The 23,687-nt window shown below is 44.8% G+C and overlaps 1 protein-coding gene and 1 long non-coding RNA gene across 7 annotated transcripts in view; both read left to right on the top strand.

Moving 5' to 3' along the window:
• STAT3 (signal transducer and activator of transcription 3) overlaps positions 1–22,758 on the top strand; it is a 62,393-nt gene extending 39,635 nt beyond the window's left edge. For 3 of the 6 annotated variants that reach the window (XM_012743208.3, XM_012743209.3, XM_075994568.1), the window contains 20 exons: positions 944–1,039; positions 1,203–1,284; positions 1,482–1,576; positions 1,746–1,897; positions 4,605–4,763; positions 4,916–5,008; positions 5,821–5,880; positions 9,460–9,489; positions 9,589–9,682; positions 9,781–9,828; positions 12,058–12,141; positions 13,247–13,345; positions 13,443–13,578; positions 14,272–14,324; positions 14,538–14,632; positions 14,763–14,902; positions 15,395–15,607; positions 19,391–19,433; positions 19,717–19,829; positions 20,303–22,758. In XM_012743208.3, coding sequence (XP_012598662.1) covers positions 944–1,039; positions 1,203–1,284; positions 1,482–1,576; positions 1,746–1,897; positions 4,605–4,763; positions 4,916–5,008; positions 5,821–5,880; positions 9,460–9,489; positions 9,589–9,682; positions 9,781–9,828; positions 12,058–12,141; positions 13,247–13,345; positions 13,443–13,578; positions 14,272–14,324; positions 14,538–14,632; positions 14,763–14,902; positions 15,395–15,607; positions 19,391–19,433; positions 19,717–19,829; positions 20,303–20,358 — 1,941 coding nt within the window. In that variant the 3' untranslated portion in view covers positions 20,359–22,758. The remainder of the gene's footprint in view (positions 1–943; positions 1,040–1,202; positions 1,285–1,481; positions 1,577–1,745; positions 1,898–4,604; positions 4,764–4,915; positions 5,009–5,820; positions 5,881–9,459; positions 9,490–9,588; positions 9,683–9,780; positions 9,829–12,057; positions 12,142–13,246; positions 13,346–13,442; positions 13,579–14,271; positions 14,325–14,537; positions 14,633–14,762; positions 14,903–15,394; positions 15,608–19,390; positions 19,434–19,716; positions 19,830–20,302) is intronic. The other 3 variants (XM_012743213.2, XM_012743210.2, XM_012743212.2) reach the window with 3 other exon arrangements.
• Positions 5,887–7,939, top strand: LOC142861957 (uncharacterized). Its single transcript, XR_012913087.1, has 2 exons — positions 5,887–6,437; positions 7,817–7,939. It is a non-coding gene; the product is annotated as an uncharacterized LOC142861957 (long non-coding RNA).
• Positions 22,759–23,687: the final 929 nt, after the last annotated feature.

Raw genomic sequence — 23,687 nt, 5'->3', positions numbered from 1 at the left:
TGGCATGGATAGGGATCATGGGAAAGGGAGAGAGTGGTTCCCTGTAAAACTGAGGTTTAGATCTATTTTTGGAGACGTCTAAAACAGTGCAGAGAACAAACAGGATGTGAGAGAAATAAGAGACAGAGATCAATAGTTGGGGCTTGGCCACTGGCAGGAGAGATGGATCTGGGAGATTACAGAGTATAGAGCCAGGAGGAGTGGTGACTCAGTGTGAAAGCGAGGAAGAAATCAAAGAGACTGGAGGACTTCTAGCTTAGAAAACTAGGTGGATGATGCCTTTCCCTGGTTCTCAGTTCTGCTCCATTGATTGCTGTCTCTGTCCTTGGGTCGATATTGTAGATGTTTTTATTGTTATTGATTGTTTGTTTGTTGGAGACAGGCTCTCATTCTGTCACCCAGGGTGGAATGCAGCCTTGCAGTCGTAGCTCACAGCAACCTTGAACTCTTGGGCTCCAGTGGTCCTCCCACCTCAGCCTCCTGAGTAGCTAGGACTACAGGCGTTGTACCTTGACGCCCAACTAATTTTTTGGTAGACTGGTTCTCATTATGTTGCCCAGGCTGGTCTTGAACTCCTGGACTCAAGCGATCCTCCCACCTTGGCCTCCCAAAGTGCTGGGATTACAGGTGCGATGAGGCACCATGCCTGGCCCTGTGAGGTTTTTGAAGGCAGGGATCATGTCTTAGGATAACATGGGATTTCCTAGTACAGTGCGTACAGTGGATTTATAGTATGACCTATTGGAAACAAGTCAGTGACACAGGTAAAACCATGTGAGGCCCTGGGCCCACATTGACAGCACTGCTGCCTCTTTTCCCTTCCTCTTGTGGAAGCAGCAGCATCTCAAGCCAAGCAGGAAGGACAGGTAGGGTGGGACGGAGACTGGACAGAGGTGTTTTTCTCTATTTCATTTGCTCATGTGTGTTGACCCCTTTCTGGCAGCAAGGGGGCCAGGCCAACCACCCCACAGCTGCCGTGGTGACAGAGAAGCAGCAGATGCTGGAGCAGCACCTCCAGGACGTGCGGAAGAGAGTGCAGGTGAAACACGTCTTGGGCAGGGAGCCTTGTCTGGGGGATGTTGCATGTGGGTCCTGCATGTACCTTTTTTGAGGTCTTGGCTTTATTTTAATTCTCAGAAACTTTCTTTTCCCTCTCCCCAAGAATATATTTTTCTACTTCTGTTTTTGTTTGTTTTAAACAGGATCTAGAACAGAAAATGAAAGTGGTAGAGAATCTCCAGGATGACTTTGATTTCAACTATAAAACCCTCAAGAGTCAAGGAGGCAAGTGAATATTAGAGACGTTAAAATCTCCTGTAGAAAGTGAGCTTGTGTTTCTGAGTTTAAGGACATGTTTGTCTTGACTCTGTGTAGTCTTTATGGCTATGGGTGGGGTGCAAGGGGGTTTGGGTGCCCAGTGGAGCCCAGTTATTAGGTCAGGAGTATTCCTGCAGGTCAAGGGGTTTCTTCTTCCTCCCCAGACATGCAAGATCTGAATGGAAACAACCAGTCAGTGACCAGGCAGAAGATGCAACAGCTCGAGCAGATGCTTTCGGCGCTGGACCAGATGCGGAGGGTAAGGGGGTTGGGCCGCTTCCCCCGTGTCTCGCTCCCTTGCAGGATCTCAGCATCTGTGGCAGAACTTGCTTGGTTTCTAGGAAGTTCCTTCTCTGGAATTGACTAAAGAATGTGGTTAGAGCCGATCTGAGAAAATGTTTTCTGACTTTGTTTTGGTTTCCAACCAGAGCATCGTGAGTGAGCTGGCGGGGCTTTTGTCAGCGATGGAGTATGTGCAGAAAACCCTCACGGACGAAGAGCTGGCTGACTGGAAGAGGCGGCAACAGATTGCTTGCATCGGGGGCCCTCCCAACATCTGCCTGGATCGTCTAGAAAACTGGTAAAGGAGGAAAGAGAAGCTTCTCCTTTCCTTCTAGAAAGCTGTTTTGAATTATGATCATAGCTGCAGGCCTACACAGCTAGTACTGTATCTCTAAGCGGACTTTCACATATTCAAATTTAGTCCAAGAGTTAAAGTTTTTAATTTGTTTGGACAAATCTTGTTTTATAAAAATGTATTTATATTACTATATTTGAAATATTTTATTTAATGACTTAAGGCTTTTGGTTTAACTGTATTTAACACATAGACTCTAATTTTTATTTTATTTTTAAAAATTTTTTATTTTTCATTTTTTTGAGACAGAGTCTGACTGTTTCCTGGGCTAGAGTGCCGTGTCGTCAGCCTAGCTCACAGCAACCTCAAACTCCTGGGCTCAAGCAATTTTCCTGCCTCAGCCTCCTGATTAGCTGGGACTACAGGCATGTGCCACCATGCCCGGCTAATTTTTTCTATATATTTTTAGTTGTCCACCTAATTTCTTTCTATTTTTAGTAGAGATGGGGTCTCACTCTTGCTCAGACTGGTCTCGAACTCCTGAGCTCAAACGATCCTCCCGCCTCAGCCTCCCAGAATGCTAGGATTATAGGTGTGAGCCACGGCGCCCAGCCCTAAATTTTTAATTTTAAGCATTTTAGTCATCTAAAACAACCACATCCTCTTTATAAGGGAAAAAAATTCTAATACAGAAAATTAAGAGAAGAAAAATCTTGTAAAATCTAATCATTAGAGGTACCAGTATTAAAATTTTGGTGACCCATCACTCTAGACATCTGTCATTATATTTATGTATTAATATGTGTAAAGATAGAAAAAGTTTACATTAGCAGGAGCATTCTTTATATGCTCTTCTGTAAACTGCTTTTTTTACTTTCATCCAGCAAAAAAAAATTTTTTTTTGAGATAGGGTCTGTCTCTGTCGCCCTGGCTAGATTGCAGTGATGTCATCATAGCTCACTGCAACCCCAAACTCCTGGGCTCAAGTGATCCTCCTGCCTCAGCTTCTCCAGTAGCTGGGACTACAGGTGCATGTCACCACCATTGGCTAATTTTTCTATTTTTTATAGAGGTGGGTCTCGCTATGTTGTGCAGGCTGATCTTGAACTGGCCTCAAACAATCCTCCCACCTCAGCCTCCCAAAGTGCTAGGATTGCAGGCGTGAGCCACCGCACCCAGCCCATTGAGCAAATCTGTATTGCACACCTTGCATATGCTAGGCCCACTAGTGAGCGTGTTACAACACCTTAAAATAGGAGAACCTTGACATGAGGGGGAACCCAGATACATGGAGCATGAAACTGGAAATTTATGACAACTCCACAGGAGAATGCCTGTCTGTTCATGCTCTCACTAACCCTGAGTGTTGTTACTTTACTGAAGGGAATTTTAAATGCTTCCTGATCAGGAAACCAAGAAGCTTAAGTTCTGGGAATGGGGGGATGGAAGTGCCAGAAGGGAGTCAGGGAGCTCAGAATTTCCTACAGCTGTCCTTCTCCCCATCCTTTCACTTTCTCTTTGCACGAGGTCTTTTAGTCTTTTTTTTTTTTTTTATTTTTATTTTCTTTTTCTTAGGTTTCTACTTCTGTGTGAGATCTTTTAGTCTTTATTAAACTAGTGGTAGACCATCAAAGAGAGACACTAGTATTCTCTATTCTTGGAGACAGACATAATCAGCTTTGCATCCCTCTCTGTTCACTTTTTCTATATGCCTGTGATAGTATTTTGAAATGTAATGTCATGTCCTTTCATCCACTATATTGATGTTTTGTTTTTTGATTTTTTTTTTTGAGACAGAGTCTCACTCTGTTGCCCTGAGTAGAGTGCCGTGGCATCAGCCTAGCTCACAGCAACCTCAAACTCCTGGTCTCAAGCGATCCTTCTGCCTCAGCCTCCCAAGTAGCTGGGACTACAGGCATGTGCCACCATGCCCGGCTAATTTTTTCTGTATATATTTTTAGTTGTCTGGCTAATTTCCTTCTATTTTTTAGCAGAGATGGGGGTCTCGCTCTTGCTCAGGCTGGTCTCTAACTCCTGAGCTCAAACGATCCGCCCACCTTGGCTTCCCAGAGTGCTAGGATTACTGGCTTGAGCCACTGCGGCCTCGATGTTGATGTTAACTAGGGATCGTCCCCTTCTGTTCATGCAGAAGGATGCTAAGTTCCACAGTGACGGAGGGGCCTGCCAAGCTTGCAGACAGTGGGTGGGGGAGCTGGCCCGAACCCAAGTCTTCTTGGCTGTCTACTCTCCTATTTTTTCCTCAGCCTGCACATTTTTGGTACATGTGGACAAGTTGGAATGAGGCATGGAAGTGCCAAGTTCCATGTTTCGTGCTCTCCATATCTGAGCTCTAATGCTTGTCACTTTCCAGTGATCGCTCCATTAACACCGCCTCCTCATGATATAAACTGTAACATTTATTCTTTTATGCCCACCCCCTGCTTAAAAACTTGAAATTTTAGGAAAGAACTATTTTAAAAAGCCAAAATAAATTGTCCTTTTCTTAATGCCACTGAACTGTAATGTACACTTAAGAAGGTTAAAATGATACATTTTATGCTATATGTCTTTTACCACAATAAAAAAACTTTCCCTTTTCTTATTCCAAGGGACTTAGTGATATTTCTGTCTGTGGTATTCCATTTTCTTTCTTCCACTTACCTGTGCACAGTCACTTAGGTAGTTGGTAACTTTCTTAATTTTTTGGCAGGATAACCTCATTAGCAGAGTCTCAACTTCAGACCCGCCAACAAATTAAGAAACTGGAGGAGTTGCAGCAGAAAGTGTCATACAAAGGGGACCCCATTGTACAGCACAGACCAATGCTGGAGGAGAGAATTGTGGAACTGTTTAGAAACTTGATGAAAAGGTAACTTAGAACCCTTGTCCCTTTCCCTCCTCCCACCCCAACTCCTCAGTAAAAGGAAACTCATATTCTGAAATGAGAGGTGGGCTGACTTCACAGGAGGGAGGACGACTGCTCTTTGCAGTTGCGTGTGAGCTGTGTTCTTTCTCCTTCAGTGCCTTCGTGGTTGAGCGGCAGCCCTGCATGCCCATGCATCCCGACCGGCCGTTGGTCATCAAGACCGGTGTCCAGTTCACTACTAAAGTCAGGTGGGCCACGGCACTTCCACTTCTTGGTATTTATTTCACTGAGGGACACTACTGATAGGGCAAGAGCAGAGTTGGTGGCCGGGGTTATTGTTTCCAGGTGTCACAGGCAGTATTGTTGTGGGTGTGGAATTTGTTGGCATAATATTGACTCGCTCTTTGATTCTGATGTTGAAAGCAGAAGAACAGTAATCTTTTTGAGGCTACCTGGGCATACGCCTATGATTCCAGGCCTGGAGTCTTAGGCCGTAGCTTTTCCTTCCGCGCTAGGGACAAAATAATGTCCTCTTACTTTCTATTCTTTTAGTCTACTTTTTCCTGAGGATTTTAAGGGAAAGAGTAAGGCTCAGTGATGTAGAAGCTCAGAGGCCCCAGGGCAGGTGGGTGGTGGGACTGCAGAGTGAAGTGTTACTTTCACACTCAAGTCAGAGCAGGTATGCTGGGGTTTTGCCCTTCTGCAGTGAAATTTCCCTTGTCAGAAACTTAATGTGGTGTGGGGTTTCAGGTTTAATAGAAAAACTATCAGGTACAGAGCATGTGTTCCTATAATACTTTTCATTAAATGGCTCTTATCATCCTTTTGTGAATCTCTCACAACTTTGTCCGAGTTCTTAGGCTTTTTTTCAGTGCCTTTGGCCTAAAGGAGTAACGTTCAACTTAATGTCAACTATGGCATTGGCTGGAGGAGGAATTTGGGATTGTCATTCATTCACCTCTTAGAAATGAAGAATTATGATTTTTATATTTCTTCAACTAGAAGTTATGGGGGTAGCCTACTGACTTTTTTAACTGGATTTTTTTTTTTTTTTAAATAGGTTACTGGTCAAATTCCCTGAGTTGAATTATCAGCTTAAAATTAAAGTGTGCATTGACAAGTAAGTACTCCTAATCTTAGCTGTTTCTTTTTCTTTTTCTTTTTTTTCAAATGAGGGCCAAAGAAATGAGAACTTTGCCAGACACCATTTGAACTCAGACTTTATTTCCATTCAGAGATCTTCATTTGCGAATAAAAGTTTTCAAAAACCTTGCAGTAGATTGTCATTTACATACCTGAACAAAACCACAAAGCTAGTGGTACAGATTTGAGTTGTAATTGCTGTTGTAACCACCATTTCCTCTTTTTCTTTAGTTTTTTACTTGTACATGCCATTTATGCACATTATATATATTAATAGAACTGAGAATATAGTCGTGTGTTGCTCAATGACCAGACATGTTCTGAGAAATACTCTGAACATCATGGAGTATACAGTATGTACACAAACTTATGGCGTACCTCTTACTCCTAGGCTACACACCTGTACAGAAAGTTACGGTACTGAATACTACAGGCAATTGTGATACAAATCAGTAGTTGATTGGAATCAATCTATGGGACCTCCGTCATTTTAGGAGAGGAAAAAGCCATGTTGTTTGTTTGTTTGTTTGTTGGGTCAGGGTTTTGCTCTATATTGCCTGGGCAGTGGTGTCCTCATAGCTCACTGCAACCTCAAACTCCTGGGCTCAAGTGATTCTCTTGCCCTAGCCTTCTGAGTAGCTGGGACTACAGACATGTGCCATCATGCCCTGCTAATTTATTTTTATTTTTTTGTAGAGACAAGGTCTTGCTACGTTGCTCAGGCTGATCTTGAACTCCTGGCCTCAAGCGATCCTCCCACCTTGGCCTCCCAAAGTGCTAGGATTACAGGTGTGGGCTACTGTGCCCAGCCTAGGACCACCGTCTGTATATGAAGTTTGTCATTGACCTAAATGGTGCTGTGCATTGCACTGACTATATATGGAAAGAATGGATCTACCCCCTCCCTTTTTTTAATTGTTCCATGCTTTACTGCATAATGGAATAATTTCAAAATTTGATGATACCTTTCAGAATTTAAAATGTACATACCCTTTGAGGAGATTAGAAAAGAGAAAATGTATACTTATTTTTAGATAATGTAATTATCAGGAAATTTCATGAGAATGAACTGGAAAATAATTGTTAATGAAATAAGGAAGTTGACAAAGGTGGGAGATTTAATAAATAATTGGTAATTTTAATCATATATTAAAATTGTAATAGAAAAATAGTCTCACAACAAGCAATAGGAGTAAAATATATATTGTGGTAAACATAAAAATATTTGGGATCTATTTGAAGAAAACCATGAAATTTTAGTGGGAGAAGGCTGTTTTTAAAGTGATGAGAAAAATCATATTCCTGAATTGCAGACTTTTAATTTTATTATAAAGATGTTGATTCATCCAAGTTAATGTAGCACCAACCAAAATGTCAATAGGATTTTAAAAAATCTATAAAAATGCCTTTCAAGTTATATCTTAGATGAAAAAGTACACAAAGATAGTAAACCACTTATTTAAAAAAAATTTTAAATTGTGGTTAAAAAAACATTTAACATAAAATTTATCATATTAACCATTTTTAAGTGAGTTTAGTTCAGTAGTGTTAAGTATATTCACATTGTTGTACAGTGGGTCTTCAGAACGTTTTTATCTTGCAAAACTGAAACTACAGCCATTGAAAAACTGCTCTTCATTTGTCCCTGGCAACTATTGTTCTACTTTCCAAAGAATTTTTTAAATAAATAAAAATGGGGGATGGGGGAGGGTGTGGTATGGGAAACTGCCCTGACAGTTATTAAAATGTATCATATAGTTCCAGTAACTAAATTAGAGTATTACTAAACTAGTAGCTACACAAGTAATAAACTAATTGGTCATTGAAATAAAATCTGAAGCCCAGGCCAGGTGGGTTGGCTCATGCCTGTAATCCTAGCACTCTGGGAGGCTGAGGCAGGAGGATCACTTGAGCTCAGGAGTTTGAGAGCAGCCTGAGCAAGAGCAAGACCCCATCTCTACTAAAAATAGAAAAAAATTAGCCTGGCATGGTGGTGCATGCCTGTAATCCCAGCTACTCAGGAGGCTGAGACAGAAGGATTGCTTGAGCCAAGGAGTTTGAGGTTGCTGTGAGCTAGGCTGATGGCCATGGCACTCTAGCCCAGGCAAGAGTGCCTTTTTTTTCTGTCTCAAAAAAAAAAAAAAAAAAAAAAAAAAAAATCTAAAGTCCAGAAATATATCTCAGGTTTACATAAGGAATTAATATGTTTAAAATGGTATCTCAAGTGATTAGGAAAGGATGGATTATTTAGAAAGTGGTTTGAGACAATGTGGTATTGGGGGTTTGGGTGGAAAGATTAGAATTTTACTTTTTTAGTCCCTCAGAATAAATTCTAGACATATTTACATGTTTAAAACAAAAGTATTATTATGAGGGAGAACTTCCTGATAACAAGGACTGTCAAGTTCCAAAATGTGATATACAGAAGGATGTATTCTGAATGATTTAAAAATTGATCAGTTTTCATCTGTAAACTCACATGGAATGGACTATTTAATAAATAATAGTGCCAGGCATTGTAGCTCACACATGTAGTCCCAGCTACTCAGGAGGCTGAGGCAGGAGGATCACTTGAAGCCAGGAGTTCAAGGCTATAGAGAGCTATGATCCTGCCGCTGGACTCCAGCCTGGGTGACAGAGCAAGACCCTGTCTCTAAAAATGAATAAGTAAATATATAATAAATGAAAAATTACTGTGTTTAATAATACCTATTATTCTAAAAGCATAGGTTAATATATTGCAGTGGAGATGTACTTTTTACACAATACTCAAAATTATTTTTAACAAAAGGAAGACTTAGAAATGTGCCCATATAAAAAACTATATATTGAAAAACACAGAGTTAAGAGTAAACACACCAGGAAGAATATTTCCAGCTATATCAGAGGGGGTGCTCTTAGTTACAGGTAACAGGAAACCTTTGCAGAAAACCCAGTGTGGCTTAAATAACAAGGAAATCTGAAACCCAGTACAACTGGAAATGCAGAGTTTGGGCAAGATCCTGATGATGGTGAAATCAGTGACTCAACAATGTCCTCACAGACCCAGGATCTCCTGTCTCTCTTCTCTGCTGTCATAAGTGTCACCTACACTCTACAGTTCCCTTCTGGGTTGCTACATGTTTGCTTGTAGCAGTTAAGGCCATATGCTTCCTTGCAGGTATTCCCCTGAAGCTATGGAATCTAAATTGAGCTGGGGCATAATTCCGTCCCTTTGGTCTGATTGAGACAATGTAGGTTGTGTCCTCACCCTTAGACCATTGCTGTGGCATGCTCTGTTCTGATGGACTTAATGGTCAGGATTCCCCTGCAGTTGCAGATGGGAAGGATACCTGAGCAGAATCAAGGTTCTGTTAGGAAGGGGGAAAGTGAGTATTGGGGAGACAACCAACTGTATAGGGCTTTATGTTGCACATATAAAATGTAACAAAACAGTCTAAAGAAATTCCCAGGAGCACAGGAGTTTTTCCATGAGAGTAAATAAGAGGTAGTCAAAGTAGGCTTTTGGAAGAAACATGGGACCTATTTTATTAACAGTGGTCTGTGTTCTTAACAGAGACTCTGGGGATGTTGCAGCTCTCAGAGGGTAAGTTCAGCCTGGATGCTACCTTTTGTTCTGTTTAATCTAACTTTATCCTCTGGCCACTCAGTCACTTATGTGGTTGGTTTTTCTCCTGTGATTCAGATCCCGGAAATTTAACATTCTGGGCACAAACACAAAAGTGATGAACATGGAAGAGTCCAACAATGGCAGCCTCTCTGCAGAATTCAAGCACTTGGTACGTGGGAGGAATCTGGACTCCCCTTCATGAAGGGCACCTGGGAGGGGGAGAGGGTAAAGTCTCACCGTGACAGATGGCTTTGTCTTTTCTTACAGACCCTGAGGGAGCAGCGATGTGGGAATGGGGGCCGAGCCAACTGTGACGTAAGTTTTGTTGGGGATGAAAGCCAACTGGAAAGAGCCCATCTTATTGCCCAGAATTGGAAACATCAGCCTATTTTAGCTGTAGCCATTCAGAAAGCCACAGTGACATGATCAGAAGTTACACGTGCCGTGGAGATCTCTGGCTTGGAGCATTTCCATGACTGTCTGGGAGTTAGCTCCTTCCTGAGGAGAAGTGGAAAGTCCCTTGTTGAGTAGATATCCACACCCATTTGGCAGAAGAGGAGCTTTCCACCTTGCTGGGGACTTTCCAAAATCTCCTTCCAACTTCTGCCAGATGATGCTATTTGGCGTTTTTTCCACTTAGGTGCGATAGAAGGTGTAAAAGCAACAAACCTTGTTAACTATTACAACAAACAAAAGCCTGTCTTGGTTTTTTTTTTTTTTTTTTGAGACCGAGTCTCACTCTGTTGCCCAGGCTAGAATGCCGTGGCGTCAGCCTAGCTCACAGCAACCTCAAACTCCTGGGCTCAAGCAATCTTCCTGTCTCAGCCTCCTGAGTAGCTGGAACTACAGGCATGTGGCACCATGCCCGGCTAATTGTTTCTATATATTTTTAGTTGGCCAATTAATTTCTTTCTATTTTATAGTAGAGACGGGATCTCGCTCTTGCTCAGGCTGGTTTCAAACTCTTGACCTTGAGCAATCTTCCCACTTTGGCCTCCCAGAGTCCTAGGATTACAGGTGTGAGCTACCGTGCTCAGCCAACTATCTTGTTCTTTATGCCACTTATTTATTTTCTGCCTTTTAAGAATATACTTTAATAGGTAAATGTGACCAAAAACTAGTTATCAGTCATTTAAAAAAATTGTGACATCTGTTCTTTTTCTGATGTTTATTCACTGAGCTATTCTACTTCTATAAAATGTAGCAGTCCCTTAAAAAAAGAATTGAATTTATAATACTTGATAGTAAAGAGTGAAGTGGTCTATATGCAAAATGTATGACATGTTTATTTAGAAAAAGCAAGATGTAAAATATGTGATTAGTATATTTGTTTAAAAATACACTACACTGTTTATATGTATTCATATACATGTATTAAAAAATTCTGGAGGTATGTGCACCAAACAATGCTTATGTATTAGTGCTGCTGTCAGTATCTGAGGCTACTTTATACTCTCTCTGTAATATTTGCATTTTAAACTGAATGTATTTTATAATCAGAAAAAATATTTTATTTTATTTATTTTTTTTTTTTTTACAATCCTCCTGCCTCCAGAAAAAATATTTTAAAAAGGAATTAGAATTCTATTTCTGAGAATTCATTGGTAACTTTTATTCAAAATAAGGTTTCTATACTGCTGATGTGAATAGAAATTGTTACAGTCACTTTGGAAAACAATTTGGCACTATAAAAAACGAACATACCCTGTAAACCAGCAGTGCCATTCCCAGGATTTAACAAGAGAGAAATCTTTGCACATGTGTATCAGGAGACATGTACAAAATGTCACAGCAGCCCAACTGTAAGCTCTGAATACAACCCAAATAAATACCTATCAACACTAGAATGGTTTGTGGTATAGTCGTGCAATAGAATACTATGCAGCTGTGGAAAGGGATAAATTGCAGACACAACCACACGGATTCATTTCACATTGTATGAAAAGTGAGTTACCAGAGAATACATATGTATAAGGTTCACAGTCATCCCAAACTAAACAATACCTACATTGGTTAGAGAAATAAATATGGTAAAGCTAGGAGATAATAAGCCCAAAAGATAAAATAGCAGTTACCTCTTTTGAGGGGGAGGGTGGACAGGATTCACTGTGTTGCTCAGCCTGGTCTCAAACTCCTGGATCATGCCCATCTGAAATTAGCAGTTACTTCTAAGGGAGGAGGGAAAGGGAAAGAGAACCCAGAGAACTTCAGCGGTAATGGTTTCTTCTTTAAACTAGGTGGTGGTTTCACACGTGTTCACTGTTACTCTCTGTGCCTTACACATTTTATAATACCCTATTGGATCTATATAATATTTTCACACACACTGAGTAAAAGATTAGGTCGATGACCATGGTATTGGAGGGTCTCAGTGTTGAAGAGAGCGTGTGCTCCATGGTGTGTCCCTCGCAGTTTGTCCGTGGCCACCCTGGTGGCTTCCCCTTCTTGCTGTAGTAAGGCTGTAGCATATAGTTTTCCTCAGCTGTGGCTGTTAGCACTGAATGCCATCCTCTCTGAGGAAGAATATCCTTTTTATTCCTCTAGGCCTCCCTAATTGTGACCGAGGAGCTACACCTGATCACCTTTGAGACGGAGGTGTATCACCAAGGCCTCAAGATCGACCTAGAGGTGAGTTCTGCAGCAGAATCAGCATGGGTCTGTGTGCAAGGGTGATCCAGGAGAAAAACTTCTGGTAGGATTTGTACTAAAGAAGGTGGAATGATTACTGTTTGCTAAGTACTGTATTTATTTTTGCTTATTTTTCTCCAAAAAATCCTTGCTATCTCATCTGAGAATAAAGTCCTGCTATATTGCTCAGAAGATACATGTATACTCAGCTTTCAGCAAACTGAAAATGAAAATCTATATTTAGAAAGTGATTAGGGCTGATTTTATAAAGTTTGGGACAAAAGAGTCTTAGCAGCCAATGTTTTTATATACAGAAGATCATGGTATTTATACATTCTCTTTTCCCAACTTTCTTGAATTTTAAATTAAGATATACTTGGAAAAGCAGGAATCTTGGGCTTTGATTTCTGAGACCTTTCTGTTTCATGGAAAGATACAGCTTCAATTCTTGGAGAATGCCTTCCAGGTCTTAGAAATAAGGCGTCCCATGAACAGTGGTTCAAGCTTTCAGCAAGGCAGACTTTGCAAGTGAGTGTTCATGGTCAGATAGCAGCCCACGTCCTGTAGCCGGTGTTCAGCATTCTCTCCACTCTGGATGTTTTTTTTAATACTTTTTTTTTTTTTTTGAAACAAAGTCTCACTTTGTTGCCTGGGCTAGAGTGCCATGGCATCAGCCTAGCTCACAGCAACCTCAAACTCCTGAGCTCAAGCAATCTTACTGCCTCAGCCTCTTGAGTAGCTGGGACTACAGGCATGTGCCACCATGCCCAGCTAATTTTTTCTATATATTTTTAGCTGGCCAATTAATTTCTTTCTATTTTTTAGTAGAGATGGGGGTCTCGCTCTTGCTCAGGCTGGTTTCGAACTCCTGACCTTGAGCGATTCCCAGAGTCGCCTCCCAGAGTGCTAGGATTACAGGTGTGAGCCACTGCACGCGGCCTCCACTCTGGATGTTGAGCTGACTCGGTCACACTCCTCGCTTAGAGTTGGGCAGCAGGTGTGGTTGGTGCTATGTCCCTTTATCCTGAGACCTGCAAGATACGAGTGAAGAGACTTTTGAAGCAGCCCCTCTGCCTCCTTGACTCATTCCCCACTGACTCCACAGACCCACTCCTTGCCAGTCGTGGTGATCTCCAACATCTGTCAGATGCCAAACGCCTGGGCGTCAATCCTGTGGTATAACATGCTGACCAACAACCCCAAGGTTAGTGCCCCGTCGTCCTCTTGTGATCTCTTGATACCTAGTGCAGGTCATGAGTGCCATCTCTCATCTGAATGAGCAAATATGTTGTTTTCGACAGAACGTGAACTTTTTCACCAAGCCCCCAATCGGAACGTGGGATCAGGTGGCCGAGGTGCTGAGCTGGCAGTTCTCTTCCACCACAAAGCGAGGGCTGAGCATTGAGCAGTTGACTACGCTGGCAGAGAAACTCTTGGGTCTGTATTTTATCCCCCCTCCCTCCTACCCTCCTCAGAAAAGGGATCTGGCCCATGGGGCTGTTCATTCAGCCATGTTTGCGGAGCATCTGCCTTGAGCAAGGTGTCAGGTTGGAGGGGTGGGGCGCAGTGGCAGTTTGCATCCTGGTGGTCATTTATATGAGGTGGGAGGCAGATTTCTTTTCCCCTGGTCTCTTTTAAGTGCATTTTAGAAGGTGGAGCTAAAGCCTTCACACTCCCTGTCCATTTCTTCAATAAACTGTAGGCTAGTTTTCAATTTTTCTTCCCTGGGAAAAAAAAATTTAGTAGTTTGTTTTATGTTCTACCTGGACTATAATTAGCTTTGTCCTAATAAAGCCACCACCACCAAATACGACCTTCTAACACGAGCTGTCAGCTTGCTAGTGTGTGCCACTGCTCCCAGCCCACCCCATGCATGAGGCTGGGGAGAACAGAGGGACTTGCTACACCATCCACTGCCTCTGCTGTGCTATACAGCGTGGGCAGGGCATATGGTGGGATTGGGGTGTTGGGGTTTTGTTTGTGCACAGCACACACACGGTGGCGACCTTCACATATAGGAGAGCCAGTGGTGTCATGGCCGATTGTGGGCAAATGTGTGTGCGTTCTGTTTTAAGAAAACTATCTTGATTCAAACCTGAAAATTCACTACTTTATTTTCTTTTCCTTCAGGACCTGGTGTGAACTATTCAGGGTGTCAGATCACATGGGCTAAATTTTGCAAAGTAAGAAATCTTGTTAAATCCTTGGGGTCACCTCTTGGGAGTGAGAATTGTCCGGGTGGTCTCTGGGCTGGAAGGCCCTGAACTCTTGGTCCAGCGGTCAGTAGGGCCTGCGGGAAGGTAGATGGGCCTGAGGATGGTGGTGATGCACTTCCACAAGGAAGGGAAGGGCTGGGACAGTGGTAGCCTTGGCTTTCTCATCCTTCTTTTCTCTAGGAAAACATGGCTGGCAAGGGCTTCTCCTTCTGGGTCTGGCTGGACAATATCATTGACCTTGTGAAAAAGTACATCCTCGCCCTTTGGAATGAAGGGTAGGTTGCAACTCTTGTGTCTGGCAGACAGTGCACAGGTATAACCCAGTCTCACCTGCTCTCTCAGCAAGCCAGCAGCAGGGGAAACCCTGTGCGCCCAAACAGTGTCGTTCCTCCGCTTTGGCCCCAGGTACATAATGGGCTTCATCAGTAAGGATCGGGAGCGGGCCATCTTGAGCACCAAGCCCCCAGGCACATTCCTGCTAAGATTCAGTGAAAGCAGCAAAGAAGGAGGAGTCACCTTCACCTGGGTGGAGAAGGACATCAGCGGTAAGCTTGGCTCCCCTACCCCACCTAGTGGCTGGTGCTGTAGCCTCAGGGCTGTTCCTAGTTCCAAGCACCTACTGTCCCCTAGTGGGCAGAGTTGGCCTCCAGCTCCCCTGCCTCACTCAGACTTGGGGGTGACTTCTTTCCTCTGAATTCTTGCAGCTGAAGGATTGGTTTGCCAGTTTGTTTTGCTTGCTTCAGTGGTGGATGTTTGTCTATAAATTTTCAATTTCATTTTTATTCTTCATTCACTTTCTTACTTACCCTGTTAATATATCTTATGCAAGTTGTTATCTTCAAGTTTATTGCCTGTGACCCAACTGGATAGTCTCTTCTAAATTAGAAGGCAGCCTGGACATTTCTACAGTGCCAGGCCACTGGGCAGCATATCCAGGGTCTCAAGTGCCAGGCCTAAGTCTTTCCCTGTTGAGGAAAGATGAAAGTAGTTTTCTCTGAGCTTACGCTGCCATCTTTCCTTCCTGTATCTCATGATAGGTAAGACCCAGATCCAGTCAGTGGAACCATATACCAAGCAGCAGCTGAACAACATGTCATTTGCTGAAATCATCATGGGCTATAAGATCATGGACGCTACCAGTATCCTCGTGTCTCCACTGGTCTATCTGTACCCCGACATTCCTAAGGAAGAGGCATTCGGAAAATACTGTCGGCCCGAGAGCCAGGAGCATCCTGAAGCTGACCCAGGTAGTTGTTGATTTTCCATGTTCCTGGCATTTAATTCTTGGAAAACATTGGAAATTGCAGGATCCTTCAGGGATAAACTGCATAACCTGTAGAATCCTTATTCCTCCCAATGGGAAAGAACTATTGAGTGAGTGCTTTTAGGGTTGACTAATGGGATTTGAGAGAAGACTCAGTCACTAGTGCTTGCCCTCCAGGGAGTGCATGAGTTTAAAGGGGGAAATAGTACACACGCCCCAAACATGCCTAAGACGCTGAGAAGAGACAATGAGGACAGAGTTCCTTAGCACCAGGAAGCCCAGGTAGCACAGCACTTGTTAGTAGACGCTGCAAGGGGTGAGACTCAGACCTCAGTCCAGCATACTTTCCCCCATCGCTGAACCATGGATATGGTGTCAAGTGAGCTGAAGGAACGCTTTTTGGAGAAAATGCTTGTTAGCACCATTGGAGCACGGTTCACACCAGAGTAGGGGAGCGTTGTGTTTGAAGGGAAAGACTGACTGGCTGGAGGGGCATAGAGTTAGTATTTAGAATGTGTAGCTATTGAAAATAAGATTTTTCTTTCTTTTTTTTTTTTTTTTTTTCTGAGACAAGGTCTCACTCTGTTGCCCATGCTAGAGTGCAGTGGCACAATCATAGCTTGCAATAGCCTTAACTCCTGGGTTCAAGGGATCCTCCTACCTCAGCTTCCTGAGTAGCTAGGACTAGGTGCACACTCCCATGTCCAGCTAATTTTTAAATTTTTTTTAGAGATGGAATTTCACTGTGTTGCCTAGGCTAGTCTCAATATCCTGGTCTCAAGCGATCCTCCTGCCTTGGCCTCCTAAAGTGCTGGGATTACAGGCATGAGCCACTGTGCCCAACAAGATATTTTTTATTGTGTGAGAGGATGTGTATTTATATGTTATATATGAGTTATTTTACATTAAAATTCTCTGGGGCTGTCCTCAGTGTGGAGGGGCAGTCCCAACCTGTTCCCATTTAGTACTTGCTGCTTTGACTCTCTGGGTTCTCTGCCCAGATCCTGATGAGTCTCTGATTTGTTATTCTTTGTTTTTATTTAACTTTTCTTAATCATAGAGCTAGTGGTGGGCTCTTTAAAGTGATCCTTCTCTGCCCCAGTTGCTTTTTAAAAAACTGTTTTTGTCCAAATATCTTGTACACACATGCATGTGCACACATACCAACACCACCCCAACGTCCCTCCCACTTTTTCCAAGGAATTCCTTCCGAGGAATTTCTTGGGGTGGGGAAGAATGAGGCTTGGAAGAGGAAATTTGAGCTAATTGACAATTGACTTTCCTTTCTCCTTTGTTCTGGTGCTGAGTTTTGTTCATGCTTAGAAGAGTGTAGCTCTTACTTCCTGTCTGCTGCTTATCTTTCTGTCCACGTGCGCTTCGGTTGGGAGATCTGTTTTATCAGCCCCTGCCACACTACTTTTTGTTCCTTCTGCAGGGGACATTGAGGTCCAAGTGCTGGTCGTTTTGACTAATTTTGCATTCAAGATCCCACCCAGGCTGAGGCTGCATCCTCCATTACCATCTCCCCTCCTGTGGGCTGGGAGGCGAGGGCCTTTCCTGCCTGGAAACGTCAGTGCTTTCCCAGGGGCACCGCGGGCGCTAATCATGAGAAAGGAACTGATGACTTGAGTGGTTTGCCTGCCTGCTGGAGGGACGAGTGTGAGGAGCAGGCACCGAGGGCTCAGTGTGAGCCTGGCAGGGGGTGCTGCTGGGGGCCCTGTGCTAACGTGGGAGGTTCAGGGAGATGAGCCAGGGACCCTTCCCTCTATATCCACTGCAAGAGTATTATGGCCCCAGAGTCTGAGAGAGAGATCCCTCTCCAGGACTCTTCTCTCCACCATACTTCTCCATCAAAACCCACACAGTTCACGCCTGTAATCCTAGCACTCTGGGAGGCTGAGGCGGGCGGATTGCTCGAGGTCGGGAGTTCGAAACCAGCCTGAGCAAGACCCCGTCTCTACTAAAAATAGAAAGAAATTAATTGACCAACTAAAAGTATATATACAAAAAAATTAGCCGGGCATGGTGGTGCGTGCCTGTAGTCCCAGCTACTTGAGAGGCTGAGGCAGGAGGATCGCTTGAGCCCAGGAGTTTGAGGTTGCTGTGAGCTAGGCTGACGCCATGGCACTCACTCTAGCCTGGGCAACAAAAGTGAGACTCTGTCTCCAAAAAAAAAAAAAAAAAAAAAAAAAAAACCCACACAGTGTTTCCTTAGGGCTTCAGGGGGAGATTCTGAGCCACGTACAAGTGAGATGAAGTACATTTACAGGCTTGCATGAAGCCACATGTAAATTGGCTCTTAGCCTTAGTTCTCCTTTGCTTCTACTGTCCCATCTCAGGCTGGAGCTATTTTTCTCAGCTATCTCCATCACTGGAGAATTAAACCCTTTTTTTTGTCTAGGGTGTCAGCTCCCCTCAGGTCTGAGCCAGAATGGTTGGATTTATAGGACTAGGACCTTGCCTTAATAGTTCCTTTGGATTTTGCAGTGAATTAATCTGTTTCTTAGCCAAAAATAACCTCAAAGACAGCCCAAGAGTCACTCCATGATACCTTCTCTCAGATGGTCATCATGCTTTCTGATGCCTCAGTTTCTCTCTAAGCCCCACGCATCATGACTGTGCTTCTCTTGGCCAACCCCACCCTGCCTCATGCATCCTAAGTGGTTTGTTCACCTGAATTCCCAGATCTCATGCCAGTGTCCCCAAGCCTCCTTGACCTCTTGGTATAAGCATTCAGGGTCTAAAATTAATTTATTCTAGTCCTCACATTCCTAACTATAGAACAGGAATTATAAATTACAGGGGTCATAGACAGTTGGCACCTCCTTTGTCCTTCTCCCTCTTATGCATGAGAGAGAAAGCTCCTTGCCTTAGGTCTCTTAGCTACCGAAGACACACTGGTCTCCTGTCTTCCTAGTTGAGTGGATTATACTGTACCACAAAGTCATCTTCCCGGCATAAAGAGGGTGGTTTTTGTTTGATATATTTATCCAACTGGGCGGTTCCAATGCCCTCATCTAAAAAAGTGATAGAGGGAGATTAGTGCTGATAGAAGGTATGACCCTTGGCTTTGGAACCACGAGCATCAGCAGCCTCCATGTTCTCTTAAAGACGCAGGGATGTTGATGTCTGTGCTGGACACCATGCAAACGCTGTGTAGACTTGGCTCCTGCATGCACAGGAGTTATCTAAGAGATACGACCAGGCCAGAAGAGAATCCTCAGACCACATGGCAGCGGTTAAACGTTTGCATAATCTAGGGAAAGAAAGAACACGTCGGTGACATTAGTTTAGGCTCAGGTGGAACAAGGAAGGGTATGCTGAAAGGTGTCTGCAGCTCAGGAAAGCTTTGTGGGAAGAATTGAGCTTCAAAGCTGCGAGTGCCTAGACAGGGGTACTCAAAGTTTTTAAATAGGGGGCCAGTTCACTGTTCCTCAGACCGTTGGAGGGCCATTGGAGAGTGCGGCGCACATTCCACACATGGGCCGGGATGAGTCAGCTGCTAAGCAGGACAGGGAGTGGCAGCAAAAACACTCAGTGGGCTGGATAAATGTCCTCGGTGGGCCACATGTTTGAGGACGCCTGGCCTAGGACATCAAATCCTATACAATTGGGGTGGGCAACCCTGTGGGGCAGATGGAGGTTTCCAGACGATCTCTGTGTAAGGATGGAGTGACTTTCAAGTCAGCCCTGGTGATGCAGATGGCTTCCTCCTGCCCAGTCCTCAGAGGGAGACCACAGGCAGTAAGCCCTGTTTTCTTCTTCCCAGGTGCCGCCCCGTACCTGAAGACCAAGTTTATCTGCGTGACCCCGTAAGTGGCTTCCCTTCCCAACTTTGCCTTCATTTCTAATGTCCTCAGTTATCCCTGGGGATGGACAGGGGGTGAGAGTTATCCTGTGCAGGGTTGGAAGCCCCTGGGCTATGTTTAGTACTCAAAGTGGCCTTGTGTGTTTAAAAAGCTTGAGCTTTTATTTTTCCGTTGGAGACCAGAGTTTGATGGCTTGTGTGTGTGTGTTTTGTTCTTTTTTTTTTCCTCCATTGTGTCTTGTCAACCCGGCCCTTCCCCCTCCTGTGCTGCTCCCCATTTCCTACAGAACGACCTGCAGCAATACCATTGACCTGCCGATGTCCCCCCGCACTTTAGATTCATTGATGCAGTTTGGAAATAATGGTGAAGGTGCTGAACCCTCAGCAGGAGGGCAGTTTGGTAAGTATTTGGTTGGCAGACGTTGTCCTATGAAGGAAGTCAGTCCCCTTTCTGTGGTGCTCACATGTGCAGAGCCAAGAGTTGGTCACCCAGAACGGTAGGAGGAGGTTCTAGAGCAGTGCTCTCCAACAGAAATGGAACGCATGCCACGTGTATAAGTGCAAATGTTCTAGAAGCCACGTTAGAAGTAGGTTAATTTTCACAATGTATTTAACCCAATAAACCAAACATACTATCATTTCATACTAAGTCTTTGAAGTCCACTGGGCTTTTGACAGCCATAGCACATCTCAGCTTGGACAAGCCACATGTCAAGTCAGTTAGCCATGTGTGGCTTGAGGCCGCTGTGTGAAACAGGCAGGGGACTAGATAGCAGTGGTGGCCTGAGCCTTGGCCTCTGAGGGGCTGGGGGTGTGCCCTGCCAGCTGCAGAGGGCAGGCGACTGAACTGGCTTTCCCTGTCTGTCCCTCCAGAGTCCCTCACATTTGACATGGAGTTGACCTCGGAGTGCGCTACCTCCCCCATGTGAGGAGCTGAGAACGGAAGCTGCAGAGAGATAGGACCGAGGCGCCTACCTGTGTTCTGCCACCCCTCACACAGCCAAACCCCAGATCATCTGAGACTCCTCACTTTGTGGTTCCAGATTTTTTTTTATCTCCTACTTCTGCTATCTTTGAGCAATCTGGGCACTTTTTAAAATAGAGAAATGAGTGAATGTGGGTGATATGTTTTTATCTAAATGCAAATAAGAATGTGTTCTCTGAGACCGTGATCAGGGGATGTGGAAGGGGGTGGCTGAGGGAGAAAAAGGAAATGTCTTGTGTTTTTTGTTCCCTTGCCCTCCTTTCTCAGCAGCTTTTGGTTGTTGTTGTTGTTAGACAAGTGCCTCCTGGTGCCAGTGGCATCCTTCTGCCTATTTCTGTAAGCTAATGCCACAGGCTGCCTGTAGCTACATACTCCTGGCATTGCACTTTTAACCTTGCTAACACCCAAATAGAAGATAGGACTATCTAAGCCCTAGGTTTCTTTTTAAATTAAAAAATAAGAATAATTAAAGGGCAAAAAACATTGTATCAGCGTAACCTTTTCTGTATTTAAGAAAACTCAGTTAACAGCCTCCTTGGTGCTTTATCAGCCTTAAGAAAGCTGAATGCTTAATTTATGTAATTCCTGAGATGGGCTTCAGATTAAACCCTTAAAAGACATTTGAAGGCTGGGTGTGGTGGCTCACACCTGTAATCCTAGCACTCTGGGAAGCCAAGGCGGGAGGATCACTCAAGGTCAGGAGTTTGAAACCAGCCTGAGCAAGAGCGAGATCCTGTCTCTACTAAAAATACAAAGAAATTAGTTGGCCAACTAAAAATATATAGAAAAAAATTAGCCGGGCATGGTGGTGCATGCCTGTAGTCCCAGCTACTTGGGAGGCTGAGGCAGAAGGATTGCTTGAGCCCAGGAGTTTGAGGTCGCTGTAAGCTAGGCTGACGCCACAGCACTCTGGCCCAGGCAACAGAGTGAGACTCTGTCTCAAAAAAAAAAAAAAAAAAAAAAAAAACCTGAAGCTGTGGCCTGGGCTTTGGTATTGAAATAGGAAAGTTTGGGGAGAACCTAAGCATTTTAGCCTTTTTTATAAACAGATTTTTATTTTCCCCATAACATGTTGGCCTTTTGGTGGGTAAGGCTGGGTAGAGGGTGCCAATAACCTTACTTACTCCCTGCTTCCGTGGACTTCAGCTCCTGGTTCAGAACCTAGGCAGTTTCTGTGGGTGCCTTACCAGGGCCAGAATGATTCTCCTTCCTTCTCCCTCAGTCTGCCTGACCGTGCGAGTGGCATGGAGCCTTCCAGTGTCTGAAGGTCCCTTGTCCTATTGCTTTGGAATCCTGGTCTCAGGACCTCATGAAAGAAGAGGGAGAGAGTTGTAGGTTGAACAAGACTCAGACTATGGGGCCCCCTCGAAGTGTCTAGTTGAGCTCAGGGAATAGTTCTTACCCTAGTTTCTTGGTGATTCCCAGCAGCACCTGTAATCGCCTCTTTGCTTGGCCAGTGCAGGGTAAAGGCTCACTGATAAACCCGAGGTCTGCCCCTCATGTAGGAGTGTATACCCAGCCTCCCCCTGAGACTGGTGAGTGTCTCCTTCCCACAGGGGCCCTATAGGTGAGGCAGAACCACCTATGACCTTCCGCATGGCCTATGCCTCAGCCACTCAGCTCGCCTTTACTGTGCATTTTGGAACACTTAGCATGTGCTAGGTTGGCCTCTGTGACCCAGAGGCATGGCTAGATTTGGCGACATAAAACCACTTTGCCTCAGTTGATCAGAGTTTCCATGGAATTCTATTATGTAGACCCAAATTAGCTAGTTTCTGAATTAGGGAGGGAGAAAACCTTCTCTCTAAGACGAACAGGGTTCCCCATGGCCATCTCTGTCCTCCTGCCTGGAGAGGGTTGACATGTGACACAGTTCTCCCTTCTCCAGCAACACTCTTTAGTACATGATAAGCTTAACTCCTAAGCTGACAGAGTATCTAGAAAGGTGGGACTTGGGCTTACCACTAGGTTTAAGTCACAGGAATCTAGGGCAAGGGATCTCCGCAGTAGACACTGTCAAGTTCATGGCTGTAGGTAGCATATATATCTGGTTGTAACTCTTGATTGTAGCAAAAGTTCTGAGAGGAGCTGAGACTTGTTCCCTTCCCTTAAAGAACAGCGTCCTCAGGACCTGCCCGCTTTCTCTCCACCCCTGCCCGGCCGAGGCATTCCCATGGATTGCTTAACCTACCTACAAGGTGGTTTGTAAGCTGCTGTCCTGGCCTCTGCATTGAAATTCCAATGTATACTTCATAGTGTAAAAATTTATATTATTGTGGTTTTTGTTTTTTGTATATTGCTGTATCTACTTTAACTTCCAGAAATAAAAGTTATATAGGAACCATCTGATAGCATGGCAGCTCTGTCTGGCTGGCGGAGGCTCCCTTTCCCCTACAAGTTCTGAGGAGACCTCACACATGGGTCAGGCAGGGATAGGAGCAGAAAGGGTCTTAAGGGGAGGCGCTGCCTTAGCCCCTCGTTCCTGAGCTGACACAGGTCCTCCCTCCTATGTCAGCCACCAGCCTGGTACCTGGAGGAGCAAGGGGTCCTAGTTCAGGGCCAACTGTGCCAGTGGAGGCTTCCCTTGCCCCTCCCGCCCAGAGCCGCTGTGTCCTGTCTGGGGTCAGATAAGCTACCTATAGGGGCTGGGTTGTAGATACTTCCACCCCAGCCCCCAGTGCCTCCCCTTCCACAGTTGGTGCCTTTATCACTTCAGTTCACGGTGGAGACAGCATGGAGACATTTCACTGGCTGGTCTCCACGGGCCCCTGGGCAGTCAGTGGGTAGCGATAATTCAGGGAAGCAGGCTGCACTTCGGCTACTTTAGCTCCGCTTCTCCCCGCCCCCTGCCCTCCAGCCAGTGCCATGGAGACCGGAGCTGCCTGAGACGCCAGCGCCTTCGAGCGCCTTCTCTAGCAGAGATGGAAGTGGAGATTAGTGCTGCGGGCGCCGCTTCCCTCCCAGCCCCGGGGCTCTGCCCTCTGCCAGCGCTGAATAAACCTGCCCGCAGTGCCTCGCTCCCCAGCCCCTACCCCAAGGTTCCCTGGGACACCCTGGACTAGCTGCAGCTCGGGGCCAGGGCGTCCAAATGGGAGACCCGTCCTCCTGCCTCCACCTGGCCTCCCTCAGGGTCAGCTGTTTCGAAACACAGCAGCTGCTGGATGGTGCCACCTGCTGGTCCCTGGAAGAGGCCAGGGAGGGCGGGACTGCTGCTGCTACCGTTCTCACAGCAGCCGGCCTGAGAATGGACAGCCATCTTGGTGCTGGCCTTCA

Source organism: Microcebus murinus, chromosome 18, assembly GCF_040939455.1.
Source record: "Microcebus murinus isolate Inina chromosome 18, M.murinus_Inina_mat1.0, whole genome shotgun sequence".
NCBI lineage: Eukaryota > Metazoa > Chordata > Mammalia > Primates > Cheirogaleidae > Microcebus > Microcebus murinus.
The sequence above is the reverse complement of the archived record's forward strand: the minus strand, read 5'-3'. Positions and strand labels throughout refer to the sequence as shown.